The sequence below is a fragment of the Ursus maritimus genome, unplaced genomic scaffold (genome assembly GCF_017311325.1).
Source record: "Ursus maritimus isolate PB19 unplaced genomic scaffold, ASM1731132v1 scaffold_31, whole genome shotgun sequence".
Taxonomy (NCBI): Eukaryota; Metazoa; Chordata; class Mammalia; order Carnivora; family Ursidae; genus Ursus; species Ursus maritimus.
Window position 1 is genome coordinate 20,576,552 of NW_024425675.1, and position 23,820 is coordinate 20,600,371.

At 45.6% G+C, this 23,820-nt stretch overlaps 1 protein-coding gene across 1 annotated transcript in view; it reads left to right on the forward strand.

Annotated features, from left to right (window-relative positions):
- FRMD4A (FERM domain containing 4A) overlaps positions 1–23,820 on the forward strand; it is a 746,022-nt gene that overhangs the window by 543,156 nt on the left and 179,046 nt on the right. Inside the window, 1 exon segment of the mRNA XM_040645388.1 lies at positions 16,061–16,126. Coding sequence (XP_040501322.1) covers positions 16,061–16,126 — 66 coding nt within the window.

A 23,820-nucleotide genomic window follows, 5' to 3' on the forward strand; every position in this document is an offset into this window, starting at 1 on the left:
TGTTTGTGTCAGAGGGCCAGAGAGTAAGGATGGTACAGCACGGCTGTCATCCTCTATATGAGGGCTGGTCTTGCAAACCCCAGCTGGCAGGAAGTACCTGAGCACCTCAGTTCATTCATTCATTCATTCAGTCAGTCAGCCAGTCAATCATTCAATCAGCCAGTCAGTCATTCCGTCAGTCATTCAATACACACTTAATTATGTGCCTCTTATGACCCAGCATTGTGTCTGTGAACAAAACTGATAAAAATCCTTGCCCTCAGGGAGCTTACAGTCCAAGAGGAAGAGGCAGACGGCAAACATAGTAAAATTATATAGTGCACTAGAAGGTGGCACATGCTCTGAGGAAAAAATAAAGCAGAGATCAGAAAGTCTGGCAAAGTTGCCATCTTAAATATAGGATCGGAAGGGACTCAATGGAAGGGTGGTATTAGAGCAGAGCTTTGAAGGATATGAAGAGGTGAGCCACGGGAGACATTCCAGGCAGATGAAGGAGCTCATCAAAGGCCCTGGGAGGGAAGAGTGACCCGGAGGGAACAGTAAGGAGATGAGTGTGGAAGAGCAGACTGAGGGGGCGGTGCATAGAGGTGGGAATCGTGTGGGACCTTGAAGGCATCGACTGATGGAGGGGGAGTGGTTGGAGAGTGCAGATCTGGGGAGCATCGTGGCCCCCCTTGAGCTGCACGGGGATGGTTTGGGTGCTGTGTGGGGACCAGACTGCAAGGCCAGGAGGTGCCAGGTGGGTGGGTGTTGCAAGAATCGGGCAAGTGATAAAGTGATGATGACGTGTTCAGGGTCTGGATATTCTAGAGAGATCCAATGAGGTTTTCTGGTGTGGTGGGTGTGGGATGTGAGATGAAGAGAGCAGTGCCCCAAGTGGGGCCTAAAGAACAGAACGTGGTGATGGAGTGGCCGTTATCCGAGAGGGGAAAGCTGTGGGTGGAGGTGATTTGGGGAAGAAGACAGGTCAGCAGTTCTGTTTGGCACTGAGCCTGAGATCCTAACGGATAGCCAAATGCAAATATTGAGCAGGTGGGTTTAGACAGAATCACACACAAGCCCAGGAAAGGAGGAGTTCTGGGTGGAGATGCAAAGTGGGGCTTAGCCACCTAGAGTTGATGAGTAACAATGCCAGGCCTCAGTCCTGAATATAACAACATCTGGGGGGAAACTGTAAGCACCAACCTTCAAATAAAAAGAATATAAGATATAAAGAAGTAGGGCGCCTGGGTGGCTCAGTCAGTTGAGCGTCTGCCTTCAGCTCAGGTCGTGATCCCAGGGTCCTGGGATCGAGCTCTATGTGGGGGTCCCCGCTCAGTGCGGAGTCTGCTTCTCCCTCTCCCTCTGCCCCTCCCCTGCTTGTGCACTCACACATGTGCTCTCTCTCTCAAATCAATAAAATCTTTAAAAAAAAAGGAAAGGAAGAAATGAAGTAATTCCTTGAAGTGTGGAGAACTCTGTTGAGATGTCCCGCTGCAGACAGAGCTCTCCGTATCCTCCTGAGGGTCTGTATCTTTTCTGATATGTGAAAAGAATATCTTTAACCTTCATACTTGAATCAGATCTGTTGATGGGTCATTGACATACCATGAACTCCACATATTTAAAGGATCTAATTTGATAAGTTTTGACACATGTCCACACCCGTGAAGCCATCACCACGATCAAGAACTGTAACTCCGTCCTTTCAGTCAGTGATATTTCCTGAGACTCTGGTGTGTGTAAAGCTCCATGCCAGGTGGTAGGACGGATCTAAACTGTAGCCACTACCCCTGCCCCCTGTATTTCTGATGTGACATCCTGGCTTCCCCTACACAGTTCTCTCTCCTAAAGCCTGTGCTGAAAGTACGCTTAAGTTTGGTGTCCACAGGTTTGGAATGCCACGTGTAAACCATTTCACACCAGCGTTCCCAGTGAAATCAGGAAAGAGGAAAGATCAGGGACCCTGCCATCCTTTCATCAGGGCTGATACAGGCAAAAACCCATCCGTCGTCCCTCCTGCCACGGATGCAGCCCAAACAGCAGGCTCCCCTTCATCCTTATTCCTGTGTGTCGCCAACACAATGATTACCTCCTGCTGAAAGCTTTGAGAAATTGCTCTGTGTCCAATTAGAATTTGTGAATTGACTCGCAGATACAACAGAATGTCTTGACTTCTGTGACTGCTCACTGATGCTATGTACCCCAGATATTTTTAGATCTCCCATTTACCAAACGGCCGTTGAGTTTCAAAGCACTGCATTATTTCCTGTGACAGCTTTTCCACGGAGAGGCCTGTGAACCGTGGGTGAACGGCGGGGGGGGGCCTCTTTGGTTTTGGAATCCTCTCCCTTCCTCCTCTGCCCACCTCCCCTCTATTTCCCTTCCTTTCCCAGCCTCATGCCCACCCCCTTTTTTAAGTGGCATTCGGGAAGAAATGGAACAGCTCTAGAAACTCACCCTGTGCATGGTCCTGTGGCAGCAGCAACAGGAGCCCCATCAGCAGGTCTCCAAAAGGGTCCGGGGTGGTTCGGGGGGCAGCCAGCCAGTGTGGAAACCTCCGACAAGATGAGCAGAGGAAAGGAGCCACCAGTGCAGCTCGTGCAAGTGTGGGGAGGCCCTGCCAGGACTCTAGTTATGTAAATATCCAGGCAGTGGCCTCCAGCCCAGATGGACTGCCCCATATGGATGTCAAAGGTAGCTGGAAAAACTGCCCTTGATGCAAGCACTTCCGTTTCCTAAGCTCTCCTTACACCTCTTTACTGGGGCATTTGGCCAGCGAGGTCGAGGTCTTGGGGCTGTCCCCAGGAGCTGGGAGCATGCTGCAGGACTGTGGCTTTCCAGATGGATTCATCCGTGGTCTTGAGATGTGCTTTGCTGGGATGCCACTGGAAATTGGGTCTGATTTAAGCATGAATCTTAAGCATGAATCTCAAAAGGGTCAGCTGTTGGGCTGGAATGTTTTCCTTCCAAACCTGGAGGATTTGGCCTCTGAGCTTGGGGCCCCTGGGCTCGGGCGTGACAGGCACAAGTGGCTGCTTCCTGACGTGTCGTGTGCAGGGTCTATGAAGGCAGGTGGGCCACGCTACTGTCTTAGGCGGCCTTTTCCCCCTGTGCTTCTAGAGTCACCTAAGAAGGGAATGCCGAAGACCTAAGAATAGAATTGCAGTAGCTTGCAGATGGTCTTGAATACTCTTTTCTGCGCCACCCCCCACATCCCCCGGGATAATGGAGAGTTTGTGTGTAATTATACACAAAGGGGATTGTTTACGTGAAGGAGAACCCATTCCCAAACTATGTGGCAAGATGCCCCAGCTACCAGTGATGGAAGATTGACAGCAATGCTACTCATTTGACACGTGGTCCTCTGGCTACAAAGAAGGCATGTGTTCCATAGCCTGGGCGTAGGGCTATGTTTCTATAAAAACATATCTCACTGAATGCAAATTAAGTTATATATTACCTAGATTTTGGAGTTGTCCTTGAAATGGCATATAAGGATATATGTTATTTGAATATGTATTTATTAATTCATGTAATTGAGTGCCATTATCACAGTCAAGTCATTCTGTTTCGATCACACATATTTAATACCATTTTAATGTCAACAGAATACTTTCAGTAAAAATGGATTATCTGTTGTTTCATAAGACCCATAGTTGTTACAGTGTGGTCTCATCCCACTAATCATAATATAAGCAAAAATTGGAAAAAAAAATATTTTAATTAAAAATGACAGGTTGAATTAGACATTGGAGCAAAATAGGCAAATTCATGTTACCAAGAAAATGTCATTGAGGTTCTTGGTTATCAAATACAGAATACCAAACCAGTGACAGACTCATGTAGTCAACCACTCCACAGCATTGTATTTTAAATAGAGGACATTTGCTTGCAGATTTATGCAAAGGAAATTGGTAGGGAAAAAAGTAGAATAATGTGTTCATGCCTACCAGTCTGTAGTGTGATTTTTAAAAAAACTCTTCTGAAGAAGGAAATATTGCAAACATTTGGTTCATCAAATGTAATATTGTAACAGGAGCATTATAAGTAAATACATGAGTTATTAGAATGAGGTGTTTTTTTTTTTTTAAATTCTTTTTCTGTGGGTGTGCACATATATCCATAACATACCTTAGGGTGTGTCTGTCCCCCCTTCCCCCGGTGTTCAATAATCCTTTCTTACAGTGTCCCCGGATAAATGTCTTCTGGCCCCTTCCTGATCACGTGCAGTGACGATGGGGCAACCCATTCCGTTTTGAACAATGATGCTTGTTTGAAAGTTCTCCCTTCTGTTGAATTCAGATGTGTCTTCTGGAACTTCTGCTTGTTGATTCCATTTCTGCCCACCAAAGAAAAGTTCTTCTCCCTCATCATTAAATTATTAAATTTAATCATCAGATTAGCATAAAATCATTAAATTGGCCAGTGCCCACATCCAGGCATGCCCCGTTGGATTTAGATCTGTTATCTCCATGGAATCAATAATCACTTCCCTTTTCCCTTGCTCACGTGTCTTGACATGGACAGTACATTATATAGGGTTACTCTGTCCTAGAGCCTTTGCTATTTCAGCTGGTATGCGGTTTTCCTGTCAGTCCTGAGAAGACATGGTTTCCAGATCTTTACCCAGTCTGATTACTCTTCTTTGCCTTGCTCCACTTTCTTTCATTTCCTGTGTAAAATATGGTGCCCAGAACGAACACAGATTTCCAGAAATGGTTTAACTGTGGTGGAGTGTGGGAGGCTTCTTAATTCCATTATTCAGGAAGTTATGCTTCTAGCATGTGAACTAAGAATAGGACCCCGAACTATAAATAATATGATCCCAGCTGTTAAATTTTGAAGCTACCATCTAAACCTCCCTGTCAACTGTACATTTGGTCAGCACACTTTCTTCGTTTGGTTATAAGTCGTTGGGGGTAACGCAGATATTGAGAAAGACAGCTTATATTTAGTATTTCCTTACGCTTTTCCAAGTGCATGTGTATCTTCTTAGACACTGAGCTTCAACAATTGTACTTAGAACGCTCTTTCCAGACTGCCCTCATTTCTGCAGTTAGGATGAAATTGATTTGAAAATGATGTTCAGGGACGCCTGGGTGGTTCAGTCGGTTAAACATCTAACTTTGGCTCAGGTCATGATCCCGGGGTCCTGGGATGGAGCCCTGCATCAGGCTCTGTGCCCAGCGGGGAGTCTGCTTCTCGCTCTCCCTCTGCCCTTCCCCCCCTGCTCATGCTCTCTCTGTCTCCTCTCAAATAAATAAAATCTTTAAAAAAAGAAAAAGAAAACGATGTTCTGTGGCTCCTATTTCATCAGGGAGTGCACCACCCTCAGGCCATTGAATATATGGCCCTCTTCTCACCATAAATAGGGTTCTCTGGCTGGTTTTCTCACCACTCCTGCTCCATCCCACCACTCTCTGCTCCCATCTCTTCTGCACAATCAATGTTTCCAGAACATGCCTAGTTCCCCCCTCCCATCCCGACCTTCTTACATCAGGCTGCCTCTGCCAGATGTCCTGTTATTCACATACCACTTCCTCACCTGAGTATTGACCAGTCCCCCAGGTGTGAGTTATGGTCCCTCCCACCCTCTGCCCAGAACATCTCATACCCTCCCTGTTGTCACACAGATTACCCTGTAATGGTCTGTTAACAATAGTATCTTCTCTGTGGGATATAGAAGCTCATTAAACATAGGAACAAAACCATGTTCATCATTATATATCTAATAAGATGCCCTGCACATAATACTATACCATAAACACTTGCTGAATGAGTACACACTATGGCGGACATTATTATATATCACCCTGTAGCCTCCCCCCCTTATTTCATTAGGATGGGTCGGTCACCAGATTACTTATTCTCTAGAGTACCAGAGACAGAGATATATCTCTTCTCTAGAAAAATTATCCAGCCAAAGGAGCTTTTTAGTCATTTGCAGTGTAATTTTATTCCTGTAGGGTATTCGTAACCTGCAAATTAATTTGTAATTATGTACTAACCAGGTAATTTTATCTTTAATACATTAACCCCTCATTGTAGGTGTTATCACCCTCCCCCCAAAATTTGCAGTTGCTTTTTCTTTTTGTTCAGGTGTTTGTGAAGTAAAATTATTTTTTTTTAATTGAAGTATTTTTAAGGTAGTCCTGTGTGTACATTTTCCCCTTTGGATTCATCCATTGCTTTCATGCTTAGAAAGCCCTAATAAATAATTACTTATTTTTTTTAAGACTGTATTTATTCATTTAACAGAGAGAGAGAGAGCGAGCACCTGCACGATCACAAGCAGGGGAGGAGCAGAGGCAGAGGGAGAAGGAGGCTCCCCACTGAGCAGGGAGCCCAATGTGGGGCTTGATTCCAAGACTCCAGGATCATGACCTGAACCGAAGGCAGACACTTAACTGACTGAGCCGCCCAGGTGCCCCAATAATTACCTGTTTCTAATCTTCACTTTATGAACCCTAGGAGGAATTTATTTGGGGGAAGGAGGTGCAGTTAGTTTATAGTGTAGTAGCTAGCCCCACCATTTCCCTTCTTGCTTCCGAAGAGTGAAACCAACCCAAAACTGAGTAGTTCAGCAGTTCGTCTTTTAACAAAAATCGATTGGCCCCAGACAGTGAAAACATTCCTTTCCTCTCTCATCTTGCTTGAACCTATCTTTAAAGGTTTTTTGATTGTTCTTAAACTTTCCTTATTTTGCATGTCAGCTTTGGTTTTCCAGCTCCTTCCGTCAGTCTGTGATGCACTGAAAACATTCCTCGTATTTGCACAGAGTACATATAACGTGCTGTGCACCCTTGACATGTTGCATGTATTACACCAAAGTCTCGTCTCCTTTGGGAGTTCTCTGTGCAAATAACTGTGTGCCTTGGATATCTCACTCTTCACTCTCTTGTTCAATTTTATTTTTGTTAGGTTATGAAATTTTTACTTGTAAAGTCTCCGTCTCATAAGAACAATATTCTTTTAGGTCCATAGGGTCCACCTTTTTTTTTCCCCTGGATTTTTAAAAACTGTTTCCCCTGTCTGACTACTCCATCCTCCTTTCCTACTATAAAAATTCCAAGTACAGTCATCCAAGCCAAAGACAGAGTAGATATTTGCCTTTTCCTTTAGAAAAAGCATCTTCTTTCCACCCCGGGACTCTGCCACTAAGATACCAGGTCCAGAACTCCACATGACGGAGAACATCTGTTGTTCTCTCGCATGTGTCCGATTTAAGGGGCACGGTGGGAGGTTAGCTGGGTACATAGGTTCTTGCTGCTTCTTTGCATGTTAGGCTTCATCGGGGTTTATCCCTCATTCAGCCGCCTTTAAAGGATGTCTACACAGACACCTGTGCTGCAAACAGCGTGTGAGTAAGAACAACAGAACCCGCCTCGAGAAACAGGAGCAAGAGCTTTCGTCTCTTCCACTAACATTGCGGACTGTGGTCTGGCAGTGTCTGCTGTCTGGCCAGCACTGACCTACGTGTCATGCGCTGACTTTCCTCAGCCTCCTTTCTTAGGCCTCCTCCGTGTTCCGTATATCCGCTCTCTGTTGGTGATTGCCGGCTCACACAGGATGACTCTGGGAGCCTCTGCTGCTGGGGAGAAGGACTGGCTGTCCAGGCCCCCTATCTGGATGAAGTGCCCCGTCTGTGTATGGCCAGGTCCCCAGAGAGCCCTGCTCCATGAAGGCCTGGTGCTTGCTCAGGTGACAGCCACCCAGATGAAGTCTGTCCACACCAGCCTCCCCGCCCACCCTGCCACAGAGCAAAAAATCTTGTGTGAGTGGATGGAAAGCCTCAGCCTCACCTGGGGCCATCCTGGATTTGGGGCTGGGGGGGAGGTACACTGTCTGCTGCCTTTCTGACACTCCTGCTTGGAGGAGCCTTGAATTCCCTGACTGGAAACTTCTGAAGGTAATATTGATTGAGAGCCTCCTGTGCACCAAGCAGAGATCCACACTGTTCACCTGCATCAACCTTTACTCCTCACAGCAGCCCCCGGGGGTGGCACCGTGATCGTCTCCGTGACGAGGGAATGAGGCCCGATGGGGTATTGCAAATGCTCTCCTCCTCCCTGTCGAGAGGATGAAGTCCCTCTGCGTCTTCAGGGACTCCGTTGCAGACCCAGAGCATGTGGGCGGCAGAAGGGCGCAGGTGTGTGTGTGGTGGGGGGATGTTCATACCTGGAGAGAAAGGAAAGCCTGTCTGCAGAAATGCTCTAGCAGAACCCAAGTGGGGCAATCCAGTTACTGCTCTCTAGGCGTCCAGCTAGTTGGAAGGAAATGCAGAAAGCTCTGTGCCTTCCAGATCGGACGCTTCGTGCACTTAAGTTCATGTCCGTGGTGCACAGCCAGTCTGCAGAGCCCGTGCGTTTGGACCTCCCGGCGTCTGGGTCCTCTTGACTGTGTACTCAGAGTGGTTGGCCTCAGAGGACAACGATGGCCTGTCCCACTGTGGCCCTGGGTGGCACCGACTCCACCTTGTCTTTCCACATCTGCGACGGACCTGTCCCACCTCCACATCAATAGCTTGTCCTCGAATTGCTATGTCTTGTTGGAAGGCGGAAAGAATACCCTTCCTCCCTTCCTCCTCCGTAGCCCGGAGCTTAGCGCTGGGTCACACACAGTTCCTCTGCACTGGTATCGCCAAGCCCATCACTGGGGCTCCCTGGCTGTCCTCACCACTTGCCCGTCTGGGTCCGTTCCTTGTCTTCTAACTTCAGGCCCAGAGACTGTTAGTGTTTCTTGACCCTCTGCCCTGCAGTACCATCTGGGGAGATTAAGATGGATTGTCCTACAGGACCTGTGGCTTGATCACACACGGCAGTGGTCTTCTGGGCGGCAGGTTCACCCCAGAGCAGTGGCCCTGTGCGGCCCCCCGAGTCCTGAGGGCACCCATGACACCATGACTTCTCTCCCTGCATTGTCGGAGAAAGCCCCGGTTCCTTGTGCTGAAGGTAGGTGGGATCTGAGCAACCACGGCCCCGAAACGTGCTTTCCAAAGATCCTGTGGTAAAGCACTAGCCCCGCTTGTGACCTCGTCAGATGCAAACTTGTGGAAGGTTGAGCTTTGGAGAATACAAGGCTTTTTCAACTTTTATAATCTGTCGAATTGCCACGTGAATTTGTTTCTAACGGAGCCATTCACTTAATCACTTTCATCTGGGTTTGATAAGTTGCAACTGTATTCAGCAGCCAAGAACCTCAAGGACATGCCTGTGTGTGTCCTTCCTTTAAATCCAGGAGACTCATGGTCTTGACAGAGGTGTGGACAAGGTCATTCTCCCTGAATGGGACTTCTGGTGTCTAGCACCGCTTGTCTCCTTCCCCTATGGTGTTATTTTAATAGGCTGTCACTTAAAGACAAAAAAGGTTAGGCTTAAATAGGGAGAAAATTATAATAAAAGTGGGCAAAATACCTTTAACCTTTAAAGATTATGGGCAGAGGCTCCCCATGCCTGTTACAATGTTATAGTATTACATTATGGGGCGCCTGGGAGGCTTAGTCGGTGAAGCGTCTGCCTTTGGCTCAGGTCATGATCCCAGGGCCCGAGGATCGAGTCCGGTGTCAGGCTCCTTGCTCAGCAGGGAGCCTGCTTCTCCCTCTGCCCCTTACCCCTGCTCCTGATCTCTCTGTGTCAAGTAAATAAAATCTTTTTTAAAAAGTTACATTTTAATAATTTATTCTGTCTGGCATCTCCATGGTACAAGTTAAATGTGAGCAGCAGCAAATGGATGCATATTTTCAGTAAATTTTAATTTGCCCGAAGTCCTTTCTGTGTATTTACTGTGAGTTCATTTCTTGAGGCCACTGTGAAAGTATTGTATTCATTCATCTCCTGGGTGTGATAGGTTTATGATTATTGAGATTTCGTGAGCCTGTGGCTTTCTGGTACCTTCGCTGGGTCATTGGGCCTTCATTAGTCTGAGAGGAAACTGGAGTGGAGAGAGGAATGTCAGTCACATGTTGAGGTGACCCCGAGAGCAGAAGCTCCAACAGTGAGTTGCACTGGGAAGTTGTAGTCATGTTTCTGGAATTTCCTTCTGAGCTGCAGAATGGCCCAGGTCAAAGGGCGGATTGTGAGGTGCTGCCATAGCACATCCGGCCATCAGGCTGCCTTGGGATCCTCCGTGGTTTAACGGACCAGGCCAGGAGGGGAAGCGTGGCTCTGTGTTTGGACCTGGACTTGGGTGCTTTTGAAATCTGAATTTTCTATTTGATGGTAGAGTTTTAAAGGATAAGATTTCAGGGTTTGTGGGGGGTGGGGGGTAGTATGAATAACTTTTCTAAATAAAGCATGTTTTGAAAATTTTCATTCTTTCCATTCTACAATCCTAGTGAGGCTTTAATATTTCTTATTTTACTGTCTCAGAAAGTTACCGTCTCTAAAATGTATGAGTCACAACACAGTAACTTACTATGCACGGAGACGAACCAAGTGGGCGTGTTCAAAGCTGTGTTCAACGGTGTATTTGTGGTCTGTGAACACTGCCTCCCTTTCCAGTGTCCACCCTGCCTCACCCCACTCCCCGGTGCCTCAGGGATAACCGTCTCCGTATAAATGTGCCTCAGGAAATATAATAGTAACGTGCTGATGAAATATTTTTTAGTTTTTATTTTTGAAAGCCATGTGTGTTGCTAAGCTCAGAATCAGTGACCCTGTAGTCATTTGTACGACTGCATTAGATTTCAGCGAAAATGTCATCCACAGTGGAACTAGGGGTGTATACCACAGTGTGTAACTTACTTGGCAAAAGACAAGTAACAGGAGAGGGAGGACATCCAAGCAGTGGCTCAGAGAGCAGGAGAGAGAGACAGAGACAGAGAAAGGGAGAGGGAGGGAGGGAGAGGTGCTATGTAGAGAAAAGAGTGATAACAGAAAGCATATTAAAATGGGGTTTACTTAGATTTGAATTTGAAGAGCAAATGTTCCAAATAAAACGTGTTTGCTCATGCTGAACTTGGTAGCCTGCCCTTCTTCATGTAAAACATCTGCAAATCCCATTTGTGGGTGTTTGTCATTGCTGGGTAGTTATTATTTGTTTTTTACTAATGCCCTGGAGGGGGAACGCCCCTGCCACATTGGGACAGTGGTTCCTTCCACCAGCAGGAATATATCAGGATAGTGGAGAAGGATGCCCTCAGATATAGATATTTATAAATGCCCCCCCTTTTCAGGTTCTGTGCTCCCTGAGCAACTTCTGATCGCAGTTGTCTCCCCATTAATTCCACCTGCAGGGAGAGAATGTATCAGACCTTCTATCTCCAGTATTCTGACCTGTGTGACAACTGTAATTCTCATTTATAAACTAATTAATTTGATTTGATACATTAAAAACATAGGCAATCTAAAACAAATTCTTTGGGAACAAAGCTTCTCTGGATCCATTTCCTATGGCTGACCTCAAACACCTGTCATTCATTTTTCTAGATAAAGTTTCTATTTTTACATTTTTTTAACTGAAAAAAAAAACAAACCAAACCATTAAGTAATATTTGGATGGGATGGGAGGGAGCTCTGCCCATAAGCCTACTCCCCTAGCACATCAACTTTTTTATTTTTGCCTCCCAATTCCTGTCCAAGTGCATGATAATTTTATTGGCTGCCTTGATAGGACACATAGCGTGTCATATTCTGCTATGCTCCCTTAAGCTAGTATCATAAATGCATTTCTCTGTTTATGAATAGTCTTCCTGATTCCGTGTGTATCTTAACAGCAAAGTTGGATCGATGGGGTGGACACCTCACTTCCAAAATAACACTTTGCTATGTATCCTGTAGAATCACAGTGCCTTTGGCAGGCCTCTGCTTGGTATGGGATTGTATTGTAGTGGGACGATTTATGTTGGAGTGGTCGCCAGCTGACATCTACCAGAAGCCTTGTTCTCCAAAAGGATTTCCTCTGAGGGGGTTGCCAACGTTGCAATTGTGCCTGAGAGCTGAAAATGAAAACAAGCAAGGCCGTATTATTTTACAATTGTTAGCATTCAAAAGAAAATTTCAATATGCCTGGAAAGCCAGACAAAGCTACAGATGTCCACTCTTTCCCGGTACACACCCAGAATGGTAAACCTTTTCTGGACTGATGAGAACAGGAAACTCCAGTCTTCCTTCAGTCTGGAATGACAGACCATTCCCCTCTCCCCCCTTGGAGAAAAAAAACCACCACAGCACTGCCGTCCAAAGAAAGGCGTACTTTCAAAAACATGATGATTCAAAGTTGAGTTTCTGTTTGGACGCACTTCTCTGGGCTGCCTTTTTTCAGGGACATTTTGCCTTCCCCAAAGGGAGGCAGCTTAGAAATTCCGTTCAAACAGGGAGCGTGCTTAGAAGTAAATTCCCCGGGACTGAAAATCGAGGCTTCTTGGAAGAGAAGAATGAATTTGGAAAACTTTGAGTAGATCTTAACATCTTGATGCGTAGTTAATTCCTTCACCTGCTGAGCAGATAAGGTGAGATTATTTAATGGAATGAGGATTTTATTTTTCAGATGAAAATGAGAGCCTCACAGTAAACTCCTAGGTATGGGTATGAACTCAGTGTCAAGTCATACGTTGTGGGCTTTGAAATATGTTGGGAAAATGATATACCACCTCTTTATTATGCAATTAAAACTTCGCTGGATATAGTAGTATCTTGGCGATACCAATTTCCCTCTTTTTTTGTCAAATTTATTAGAATATAGATAAGTCAAGAACGTGTTTATATCCTTAGCCTTTTACGATAAAAGGAAGCTCAAAACTTTGTGTTCTAAAGATGCTAAGAACCAGCAGCATTTTTTTTTTTTAATTCTCCTCTTTCCCCACCGTTCAGAGAATTTTCTGAAACCTGTAATAAATGTCTTTAAAGGGATTTCAAAATAATATGCTGGACAGTTGTAGCGCTTTTCTTCCTTGAACTTCCACTATGGTAACGGTGGAAATTTGTACCTTTTGAACTTGGACCCCCTTCACCAGTTTCCCTCGACCCCCTGACCCCCCAGCTCTGACAACGACCAATCTGTGCTCTGTATCCACGAATTTGGTGTTTTGTTTGTTTGTTTAGATTCCACCTATGAGATATTTGTCTTTCTTTGGCTTAATTTCACTTAGCAAAATGCCCCCTGGGTCCAACCATTTTGTCACGAATGGCAAGATTTCCTTCTTTCTCATAGCTGAATAATATTCCACTGTGTGTGTGTGTGTGTGTGTGTGTGTGTGTGTATACACCACATACTGTTTATCCGTTTATCCACCCTTGGACGCTTACGCTGCTTCTATGTCTTATCTGTTGTACAGAATGCTGCTGTGAAAATGGGGGTACATTTATTTTTTTGAATGAGTGTCTTCTTTGGATAAATACCCAGAAGTGGAATTACTGGGTCAAATGGTGGCTCTTTTTTTAATTTTTTGAGGACCCTCCATACTGTTTTCCACAAGGGCTGCCCTAATGTACATTCCCACCGGCAGTGCGTGAGGCTCCCCTCTTCTCCACATACTTCTCAACACGTGTTATTTCTTGTCTTTTTGGTAACAGCCATTGTAACACATACGAGGTTGATAGCTCACTGTAGTTTTGATTTGCATTTCCCTGGTGATGAGTGATGTCGAGCATCTCCTCATGTGTCTGTTCGCCGTCTGTATGTCTTCTTTGGAGAAACATCTATTCAGATCCTCTGCCCATTGTATAATAGGATGGTGTGGGGTTTTGCTGTTGAGTCATCTGAGTTCTTTGTATCTTTTAGATATTAACCCTTTATCAGATATGTAATTGGCAAGTATTGTCTTCCATTTAATAGGTTGCTTTCCATTTTGTTGATGGTTTCCTTTGCTGTGCAGGAACTTTTTATTATGACGTCGTCCCACTTGTTTATTTTTTTTTATTTATTTTTTATTTTTTTTTAAGATTTTATTTTATTTATTCGATAGAGATAGAGACATCCAGAGAGAGAGGGAACACAAGCAGGGGGAGTGGGAGAGGAAGAAGCAGGCTCATAGCAGAGGAGCCTGATGTGGGGCTTGATCCCATAATGCTGGGATCATGCTCTGAGCCGAAGGCAGACGCTTAACCGCTGTGCCACCCAGGCGCCCCTCCACTTGTTTATTTTTTGAAGCTAATGGATTTTTTAAATGAAGTCAGTCAGCTAGGATGCCTTTTATGTGAAAAGTTGGTGGATTCTAATGGGATTTGAGCCCTTTCTCCTTTTAAGGCGGGTCACACCTAAAGTTAAGAGTCCAAAGAATGAATAAGGACTTCTCGTAGACCCGTCTCATGTCCCCGGCCACCAGCTTCGGCTCTTATGTACAAATGGCAGACCTTTGGACTGAAAGTTTCCTTGGTTTTTACTCTATTTTAACCTCTGTCGGAGTGCCTATGAGTATGTAAAACTTCTCTTGGTGCTTTTTCTCCAAGCTGGGGACTGCTGAGTCATTCTTATAACTCAGATTCAAGAGACTTTATTTTGGCCCCATCCAAGCAGGGTGTGCTGTTTTGGTTAAGATCCCATAACTAGGGAAATCTGACTTGATGGTAGTTGGAGGGGTTGGCTTCTTCTGAGGAAGGAATAAGAGAATTTTCCCACAGGAGTCCATGCCAGCTTTGGGCATGCTGATGGTTAGAGGATAATCCCTGTTGAAGGGGAAGAGAAGATGCTCTCTATTACATCGTTCGTGGAGAAAGCGCTCATGAGAAGGGACTGTGATGGCTGTGCATGGAGATGAGGCCAGGATCTGCCCACGTGCTTCCCTCCCTTTGATCTGCATAAAGTGGCTGCTAGCTAGGCAAAAAGAAGATGGTTTCAGTGGGGGCTATGGAGTCATAGAAAAATACGAGGGCTGGATGGAAACTTCTGGGTCTTCTGGTCCAGAAAGTGGTGTTGAAGCAAGCTCTTACCTGTTGTGAGAGCCCATTGGTACGTTTTTGGGAATTCTGTGTGCCAGTGGTAAAATGTAACCATTATTAAAATTAAATTCTATAAATTTAGAGGGAAGTACCTTATATTAAAAACATAAGTAATAAATACTCAAAACCCATCACTCACGGATGGAAATTTCCTGATTATTTGACTCTACTTTACTATCATCCGTGCCCCTGGGGTTATTTAAGTCTACGGTATGTGTAGGAGATAAGTTGTCAGGACACTAGCTTGAGATCAGACTCAGGGAAGCTATCTGGAGTGCGGCGAGACAAGTTTTAGCTAGAATGGTGTCCAGCTGACATCGATGGGAAGGTTCATTCTTCAACGGATTTCCTTTGAGCATGTCGCCAGGGCTCCAGCAAATGCTATGCTTCGAGAAAGCCAGCGATTAAATATTTCAGCTGCACTCCCCTGGGCTCAGCCCACTCACTTTTGTATAGGAGACCGGGCTGCAGAGATGAATGGACACTTGTCGAAAGCCCTGCAGCGAAGACCCGGCGGGGCCAAGACCTGGTGGGGCCGAGACCCGATGGTGCCTGTCTGGGTGCTCTCTCTCTTACACTGCCAGCGGTGTGCATAGCGCAAGGCGCAAGGGTGAGGGGTCAGGTTTAGCTGTGAGCATTTAGCTCCTGGGTTCCTCTATCACCGGGACTAGGTAATAATCGATTAACACAGAAATAGTGCGGAGAAAGACACTTCACAGAAATCAGATGCAATTGCCAGAAGGGTGCTCGTCTGCTTCTGGGTGCTCAGTAAGGGGGACAAGGTGGCGGAGTCCGGATACTGTAATCTGTCCCTAATGTGTGGTGATGAAATTATTGAATGAAAGAATGATTAACGCATGGAACACTTATCACCACCTAGTATTAGGTTATGAATGTATTTGCTAATTTATTTTCTATCTCACCTGTAAGAATGTAAGCTCCATGCGGGCATGGACCTTGTGGCTGTATGCCCAGCTCCTGGCATGGTGCCTGGCACAGAAAGGTGTTCCATAAATATTTTTGAAGGAAGGAAGGAAAGAACGAACGAACCAGTCCTGCCACCTCTTGGTATTGTATAGCTCCATATCCCCGGGGGACATTTGCCCGGGGGACGATGCCTGGTGGCACCTGGCCCAGGGGGTGCATTCCCCGTGCATCAGGCTATAGGACTGTCAGTGACCATCGTTTATCTTTCTTCCTAGATGACGGAGGGCCGTCGATGTCAAGTACATCTTCTTGATGACAGGAAGCTGGAACTCCTAGTACAGGTAACTGACTTTTGGCCAACGTTCTAAGTTTCTTCTGAGGCTGATGTGGTTGGGACTTCGATTCAGCTGACGGGTGGGGCAGGATATAAACGGTTTTTAAATCTGTATCTGGTAGAATCTAGGAGAGAAGGGCGGCACACCATGGTATTTTTGTGTGTGCGATTGCTATTTTTGTTCATTCTGTTTCTTTGTACACCACGCTTATGGCATTCAAGGCCAGATGTATATCTAACCTATTGTTGTAAATCTCTAGGAAAGGAAATTCCACAACTGCCATTAGCGATGTCTACTTGCAGGAGTTAACTAGAATATAATGTAAATGACTCTTGCTGCAGCTAGAACTGATGTGGTCATCTTCCCTGCTCCGAGAAGGGAAAACCATAGGCTGTTTCCAAGTGAATCTTTCATAGGTGTGGGGAAAGAGAGGCAGTCTCTTTGCTCTGTCTCCCCTCCAAGGGCCGAATAGCCCCTATCCCATGTGTCCATGTTGCATCACTCTTGAACATCTACGTGTCCGTGGATACGTAGGAAATCAGTCAATCCATCTACAAACTTTGCACCCACCCATCAGAGTCAGAGAAGTCAGAGCAGTATTAGAATCATAGATCCTGGCCTCGTTCGGCTTACTCTCAAAAGAAATCATCATTATACCTAGAGCCCTAAAGAATCACAGAGTTGCTCAACTTGATTTAAAGAACTTAATTCCAAATCTGTTGTTCAACTCCAACTTTTGGAGCTGTATTTGCTTGAAATTCTCAAATGTCCCTTATAGTCCCTTATATTCTTAGAGCAGGCTCCTCATTATCCAGAACATTTTGCCAAAGACTCTGTAGGTCATCAGTAGATTGAAATGAGTTCTGCAATGGGAAGATTTGCGTAGAAATACTATTATCTCACATCCCCTGCTTGGATTTGAAAATGTTCGAATTGTTAACTATAAAAGAGTTAATACTTTAAATTAGATTTAAATTATAAAGGCAACGTAGGAAACAGAAAGTAGGAAAAAGCTCATAATCACAGCCCACTCATTTACCTACTAGTCTCATTTCAGCAAATTTCTTTCCCGCATTTTTCAGATTTCTATTTCTTAAGTGGTTGTAATTGTAATGTGTGTAATTTATTTTTCCACCTAACATTGTCTTTCATTGGCATTTTCCAAGTTACTGTAAGTTCATCTTTGTTAATATCAGCATAAATTCCAAAAACGGATATGCCATTTTTATCTAATCATTCACTCATTTGGGCACATTTAAGGCTTTTGTTTGTTTAACAGTTTTTCCACTATTACCAGTAAACGCTGTCATTAATTTACCCATGGGTACAGAGTTCTTCCATGTTTTGGATTATGTCCTTATTAGGCTAGATTCTAAGACTTACGGTCTTATTAAGAGTCAAACTTGTGGTTTGGATTTGGGGGGTGAGGAGAGGCAGAGACAGGAACTGTAGAGTGAGCAAGATCTCTTCCGTTGGCAAAATTACTGACAAAGCATTTGGAGCTTTCAGTGGTTAAGAAACAGCATGAAGAGTTTATAGGAGAGTGGTCCAGTGTTTTTTAGATGCTTTTTAAAAATATATATATATCAACACTTAGAGGCTTAGAAAGCAACCACTCTCTGAAATAGGAAATGGGACCTCAAGTGGTAGTGAAGTTATGGTCTGTTGGCCAGCCTGTCTCGGGAAGATGTGAACCAGGGCATTGAAAGTGAACTTGAATCACAGAAAAGATATTTAGTTACCGCTGTGTGCAGCTTTGGAAGGCTCATCCTCAGTCCTTCACAATGCAGAAGATGTTGAATTAGGACAAGTGAGAGAAGTCCTACTCTTCCCACCCCCTTCGGAACACACATCACGTGTTACTCCCTCTTTCTAGAACCCGCACTCCTGTGCCTGGCTGCTTTCTGCTAAGCCTCCAGTTCACAGCTTAGAGGGCACTTCCCCCCAAGTTCTTGGCCCTCCCTGTGCCACCTCCCCCACGGGTCGCCTTCATCCTTCACGGCACTGTCACGACTCACTGTTACCGCTCACTGTCCCTGCCTCTGTACTCTATTGCCCAGAGCCACCAGTGGTTTGAGGGCAGGGTCTGCGTCGTGATCCCTGTGTATCCCCAGCACCCAGCCCAATGCCTGGCACAAATGTCACTAAACAAATCCTTGTGGAATGAAAGAACGGGCTAATCCTAAAATGCCTTGGTATTATTTCCCCAAAGGACTTTTTGTCGTAGAACCAATTGCTTGGCAGGGGATTTAGTTTCGCACAAAAAAACTATAGATAAAAAAAGGAACACTTCTAAACTCCGTTCGGCGTGATTATAAAGCGGACTTCAGCAAAACATAGAGGAGCAAGGTTAAAACCATTGGACAAACACCAAGTTAAATATGACTTTTCTTTCTCCTCTACAAAGTTCTCTTGTCCCGGATTATGTTCTTTTGACAAAGTCCTTTCTAAAGGGAACCACTCTTCTCAAGTTCATTTGGACCCACGCTAGGTTTTTCGGAGAACAAAGCATTTGGATCCCATACTTCTCTTTTTATACCGTAAGTCCGTAGAGTAACAACCTTGCAGATTCACTGATCCTTCAGTCTCCAAAGTATATTAAGTGCAGGACGTTTTGCGGTCGTTGCTCTGAAAAACAATTTCAGAGTATTTGTAAAAAGTCTGAGATGAAGAAACGCCCTTAGTCCTGTGATCTGGAGTTGTGGAGATGGGGCGGGGTGGGTGTTGACCCGTCAAGGTTTGTGAGACGGAGAGGCAGGTTTGGAGGAAGTGTCTTTCTCCCCCAGAGGAGCAAGTGGGTTTACACAAGAGGGGCTGACATTAGAAATAGTGGCAGAGGTGGGAGGTTTAGTTTTTCAGCCGCTGTTAGGGTAAGAGATGCATCGAAGGCTACACCTCACAAAACTCTGACACATGAAAGAAGAGCAGGGTGACTTGGAATCAGCAACTAACAAGGATTCCCTCCCACCAGAAGGCTTCTGGTAACCAGACACCCATAGACATCATTTCCTACAGTGGTGTAGACCTGACCCCTATGACTGTAACATTTCCCTTCTTCGGGTTATAGAGCAAAAGGGCCATAATCCCAACATATAATACTTCTTATAAAGCCCTTTGAGATTACCGAGCAGAATCTGTGCTTCCAAATCCCTGATTGCCCTGGGTAAATCCCACATTACCCTTACAGGGCAAAGGGCAAAGGTCAAGAGTGCACATATTAGGGTTTAATATTTGAAAGGTTCATCTCGAAATCCACAGCCAGGTCTCCGGTACCCACAACATTACCATGTGACTCCATAAGTCCTTAAATTCCACTTAAGGTCAGTGAGAATGATGATGTGAGCTTTCAGCAACAAAACGAAGCCACCAACCTCGGTCATCTCTGTGCAGCAGGTTCCAGCCCCATCACCCTCCCATCCAGCCTGGAGACAGTGTCATTTGCCTTGTCACCCAAAATTGTTTCAGCCGGTCAGAAATGTCCTCGAAAAAGCCTGCATCAGGATGCGAGAGGCTGCCATCATGCATGTCTCTCTGTCAACCTCTTCCTGATGCTTCTATAGCCAGCCAAGAGGGTGTTGTGAATGTTTTGTAGTAAAGTAAAATTCTCAAGTCTTATCTTCATATGGTTATTCCTTTAAAATTAGTTTCTCCATTTTCCCCCCACGTATTTAGGTGAGCATTTTGAAAGCCACGAAAGGGAAATGTGTGTTAGCCTTAGTGAGAATAATTTAAATAAGACCAAGAAGAATTTCCTGACAGTGAGGGTCAGTAGATGGAGTCCTGGAAGCAGTTAATAAGGAAGATCCCAGACTCTTTCTCTTGAATTTCTTAAAAATAGAATAGATTTTCACTTGATTGGAATGGCTGAGGTGTTGGCCCTTCCTTATTAGGTTCTTTTGAGGCTTATGACATTACGTGGTATCCTCCCTCACAGGAAGACAGGCCGGCACAAGAAAAACAGACGTGTGCCTTCTCCTTGTTTCCAGGGTTTGCCCCAGCCCTGTAGATGAGGAGATGTGATGCTCTGCTGGCAGGAATTCTTTCCCAGAATCCTCTCCACCCCCAAGACTGCTGCAACGAACCCCACTTTTTGTTTTGTTCAGGAAGCTGCCCCATCATGTCACCAGCATCCTCGGACCACCAGGTCTGACCCAGTCTCTCAGTGGCCATTGGCAGCCCTTTTATCATCATCCACTTCTGTTAAAAATAGAGGAACAGAGTGCCCTGTGATTCTGAGAAATGGAGCAAACTTCGGCTTTTTTCCTGGAGAACGAGAGATCGTAGCTAGGTTAGTGTTGTAATGACACGGTATCCCTAATTCTGAGAAAGCCAGTGGGACAGAAACATCAGGAAGGCTCTAGAACTGGACTGTGTCATGCAGTGGCAACGTTTGAAATGTGGGCAGTCCACACCAACCCGAAGTATAAAATACACACCCAATTCTGAAGGTTTCCTATGAAAACAAAAAGTAAAACATCTTATTAACAATTTTTATATTGATGATTCCATGTTGAAAATGAAGTGTTTGGGGTATAATAATTAGGTTAAAGAAAATAGGTCCTTGAAATTAATTGCCCCTTGTTTAATAGGACTACTGAAAGCATCTTATTTCATATTGAGTTCACATTTGCGGCTGACATTGTGTTTCTGTTGGGCAGCTATCTCTAAAGGATAGAGAGAAGATCATTTAAACAAGAGAAGAGATTGTGGACACAATCCAGTTACCCAGATTTAATGCTGGATGTCCTCCGCAAGAATGACCACATTTTATATAGTTCCTCATAGAGTGTCGCTGGGGTGTATCTTATCTAATTTTTATGTTGACTGTGTAAAGCCGGTGCTAATTCAGATGAGGAAACAGAAATTCAGGAAGGTCAAGTAATTCGCTAGAGGTCACACAGTGGTAGTAGTAGTATAATACAGCTTGAACACAGGGTATATCCTGACCTCTCCGTACTGCAGTGTAACAAGTATATATAATACAGACCCGGGACATGGGAGAATTCACCTGTAACGTGGCCGCTGTACTGGCCCCCAGCACCAGCAGCAGAAGTGACTGGAATTAAAGGCTTTGACCCCCATCTTAAGTCTAGAACCAATGATGGGCTTACCCAGGTCATTTCATTTCTTTGAGCTAAGTTCCTCATCTGTCTGGTGACGATCTGAACATGTGCACACGTGGTGAAGGATTTCCACATCAGGTGTCTGCCTCGGGGCATCGGGTGTGGAAGAAACAAGCCGCAGCAGATGAAACCTTCTGATCGTTTTTCTCTGTCTGACCACCGTGCTGGTGATACTCCCACTTAGAGGTTCAGGAAGTTACTGTGGTCCCTGAGTCAAGCAGCATGGAGGGCAAAGTAGATATTCTGGCCTAAAATGGGCTTAAAAAAGAAAACAAACTATAAAAAGTCTGGTCCTCTAATAATGGTACTAGAATAAATGAACAGACTCGGGTTCTCTCTATGTGTGCACACCCCCACATGCACACGCACCCTCACACCATCCTCAGCTGCTTCCGTGGCTAAGGATGTTCTTCTGTAAAAAATAATGAAAAAAAAAAAAAAAAAAGAAGATGCAAGGGACTGTTTTCTACCAAGTAAACCAGGAATTTCCCCAAAGCACGTGCTGCCAAGAAAAAAGAAAAAACAGAGCTGATTCCCTATCTGCTCAACTGGGAAGGGTGGTGACTCTGCTTGCTGGCCCATCCGGCGAAGCGTGAACCGGGTCTGCCATCTGCTCCTGTCTGGTCTGAAGTCACCAGGAGGGACAGTGTCAGCCAGGAATGGGGAGCCATGTGCAGACTGAGGGCCTCGGTGTGAGAAACCTTCTGCCCGGGACCTCCCAGGCCACCAGGGCACCTCAGAAAACAAGAGCCAGAAGGGTGTCAGGCAGCCCTGCTTTGGGCCGACCTCAAACTTCACCACAATTGCCATCATCATTTCCAAGGCTCCCCTTTGCAAAGCTGGGTCCTTCCTCAAATGAGTCAAACAGATGTCTTTGCGGCCCCTGGAGGCGGCTGGTAATATTTAATATTTTAAAGGCACATGACAAAGCAAATCAATGTTAAGGTGTAGATTAGAGGCAGATAACACAAGGAAAATTCTACATGTAATCCAGCGTTTATTTAGTGGCATGGCAGAATGAGAAATAGTCCATAATGCATAGCCTTGGGTGACACAAGCAGCTAACGAGGCTCCCTCTTGGCAAGGAGGGAGGGACCCGTACATCTCCCTTCGCCAGCAAGGGCTGTGATGGAGAAATTGGTGAGCTGTGCTCTGGTTGAGAACAAAAGAGAATCTCAGTCTCCCTGTGGGGCAGTGATGGAGGGAGGAGTGTCAGGATGTAGCAGATTGATGCAATCATCGAGGGACCCCCGCCCCCAACACACAAGCGCACACAGCTCCTGGACCAGACAGCTCATCCGGGCGCATAGTAAGGGGAAGAGGCTGTCTGGGGCTAAGGGGGGGGCGGTCCACGCTCTGGTTGCCAAGCAACAACCCCTTCTTCCCTCCCCTCCCCCACCTGACCCTCCCTCCGAACACCGCCCCACCCCCATTCTCCCTGGATATTAATTTTAACCAGTTTGAAAATGTATTAGCTGGAACCATTTGAATTGGCCAATTTGGGGCCAACTTTGTCCTACAGAAGGGACAATTTCATACGGTTCACACACCACATGGGATGGAGAATGAGGAAAGGAAGAGGGAGGCGGTGCAGCTCCAGGCCTTCCAGGAAAGACCCTCCAGAAAGTTGATGTTGTTTTCGCTTTGGTGTCCCTGCTGAGTTATTTTTTTTTCTTTGATCCCTTGACAAAAATCATTTCCACATATTCTCCATAGTCTCCCAGTAGGAGTGTTGGCAGATAAAGGAATCTCAGGAGATGGCTGTAAACCACGGGCTCCTAGTTTTTTGTCGCTCTGCTCAAGAGGGATAAGAAAGGTGGGGGGGGGGGAGATTATAACAAATGTAACGCACAATGCAGTTCAGCAAAATGGGAGTAGTTGTGTTTCCAGGGGAAAGACACACATACGTGCGCACACCCCTAAGAAGAGTACGGCTCTGGAGAGAAAAGGGGGCCATCTGGAAGGGATGGCGTCACAGGAATCTGGGAATTAGCAGATCCGGGTGTTTTTTGTTTTTTATCCGTAACTCATAGATTGGCGTTTGGCACATTGCTCCATTCAGATACTTGCTCACTTGGTAAATCTCAGTTGTTGGTCTACCAGCGGACGCTGCAGATCTGAGAGCCTCCCTTTGGGGCAAGAGGTTATGTCTAGAGGGGAGAAATTATTCAGGCTGTAAGACTTCTTACAAATCCAGGGGTGGGGTGGTTCGTCTTCCTGAAATGGGCTGCGTGTTCTCTCCACCTCCCTCCTGTGGTTGGGCCGCGTCCTGCGCGCAGCTGTGCCAACCGCACCCCGTCCTCCTTTGTAAGGAGGGAGATCTGTTCATTCTCGCAGCCCTGCTGCTCCTGGTCCCACCCCGCCCGAAGATGGAAGGAAGAAGGGAAACAGCTCTCCTGAGAAATACAGAGTTGTCAGGCAGCCAGGGGTGGCGGAGCAAGGAATCGAAAAGTCGGGGAAAATCTCAGCTGCTGTATACTTTCCTCCGACTCTCCCACTCTTCCTTCCCCATAGCCCTTCATGCTCTCTGCTTTCCTGTTCCCTCACTAAGTCCAGCAAAGAACTAACAATTTGCTG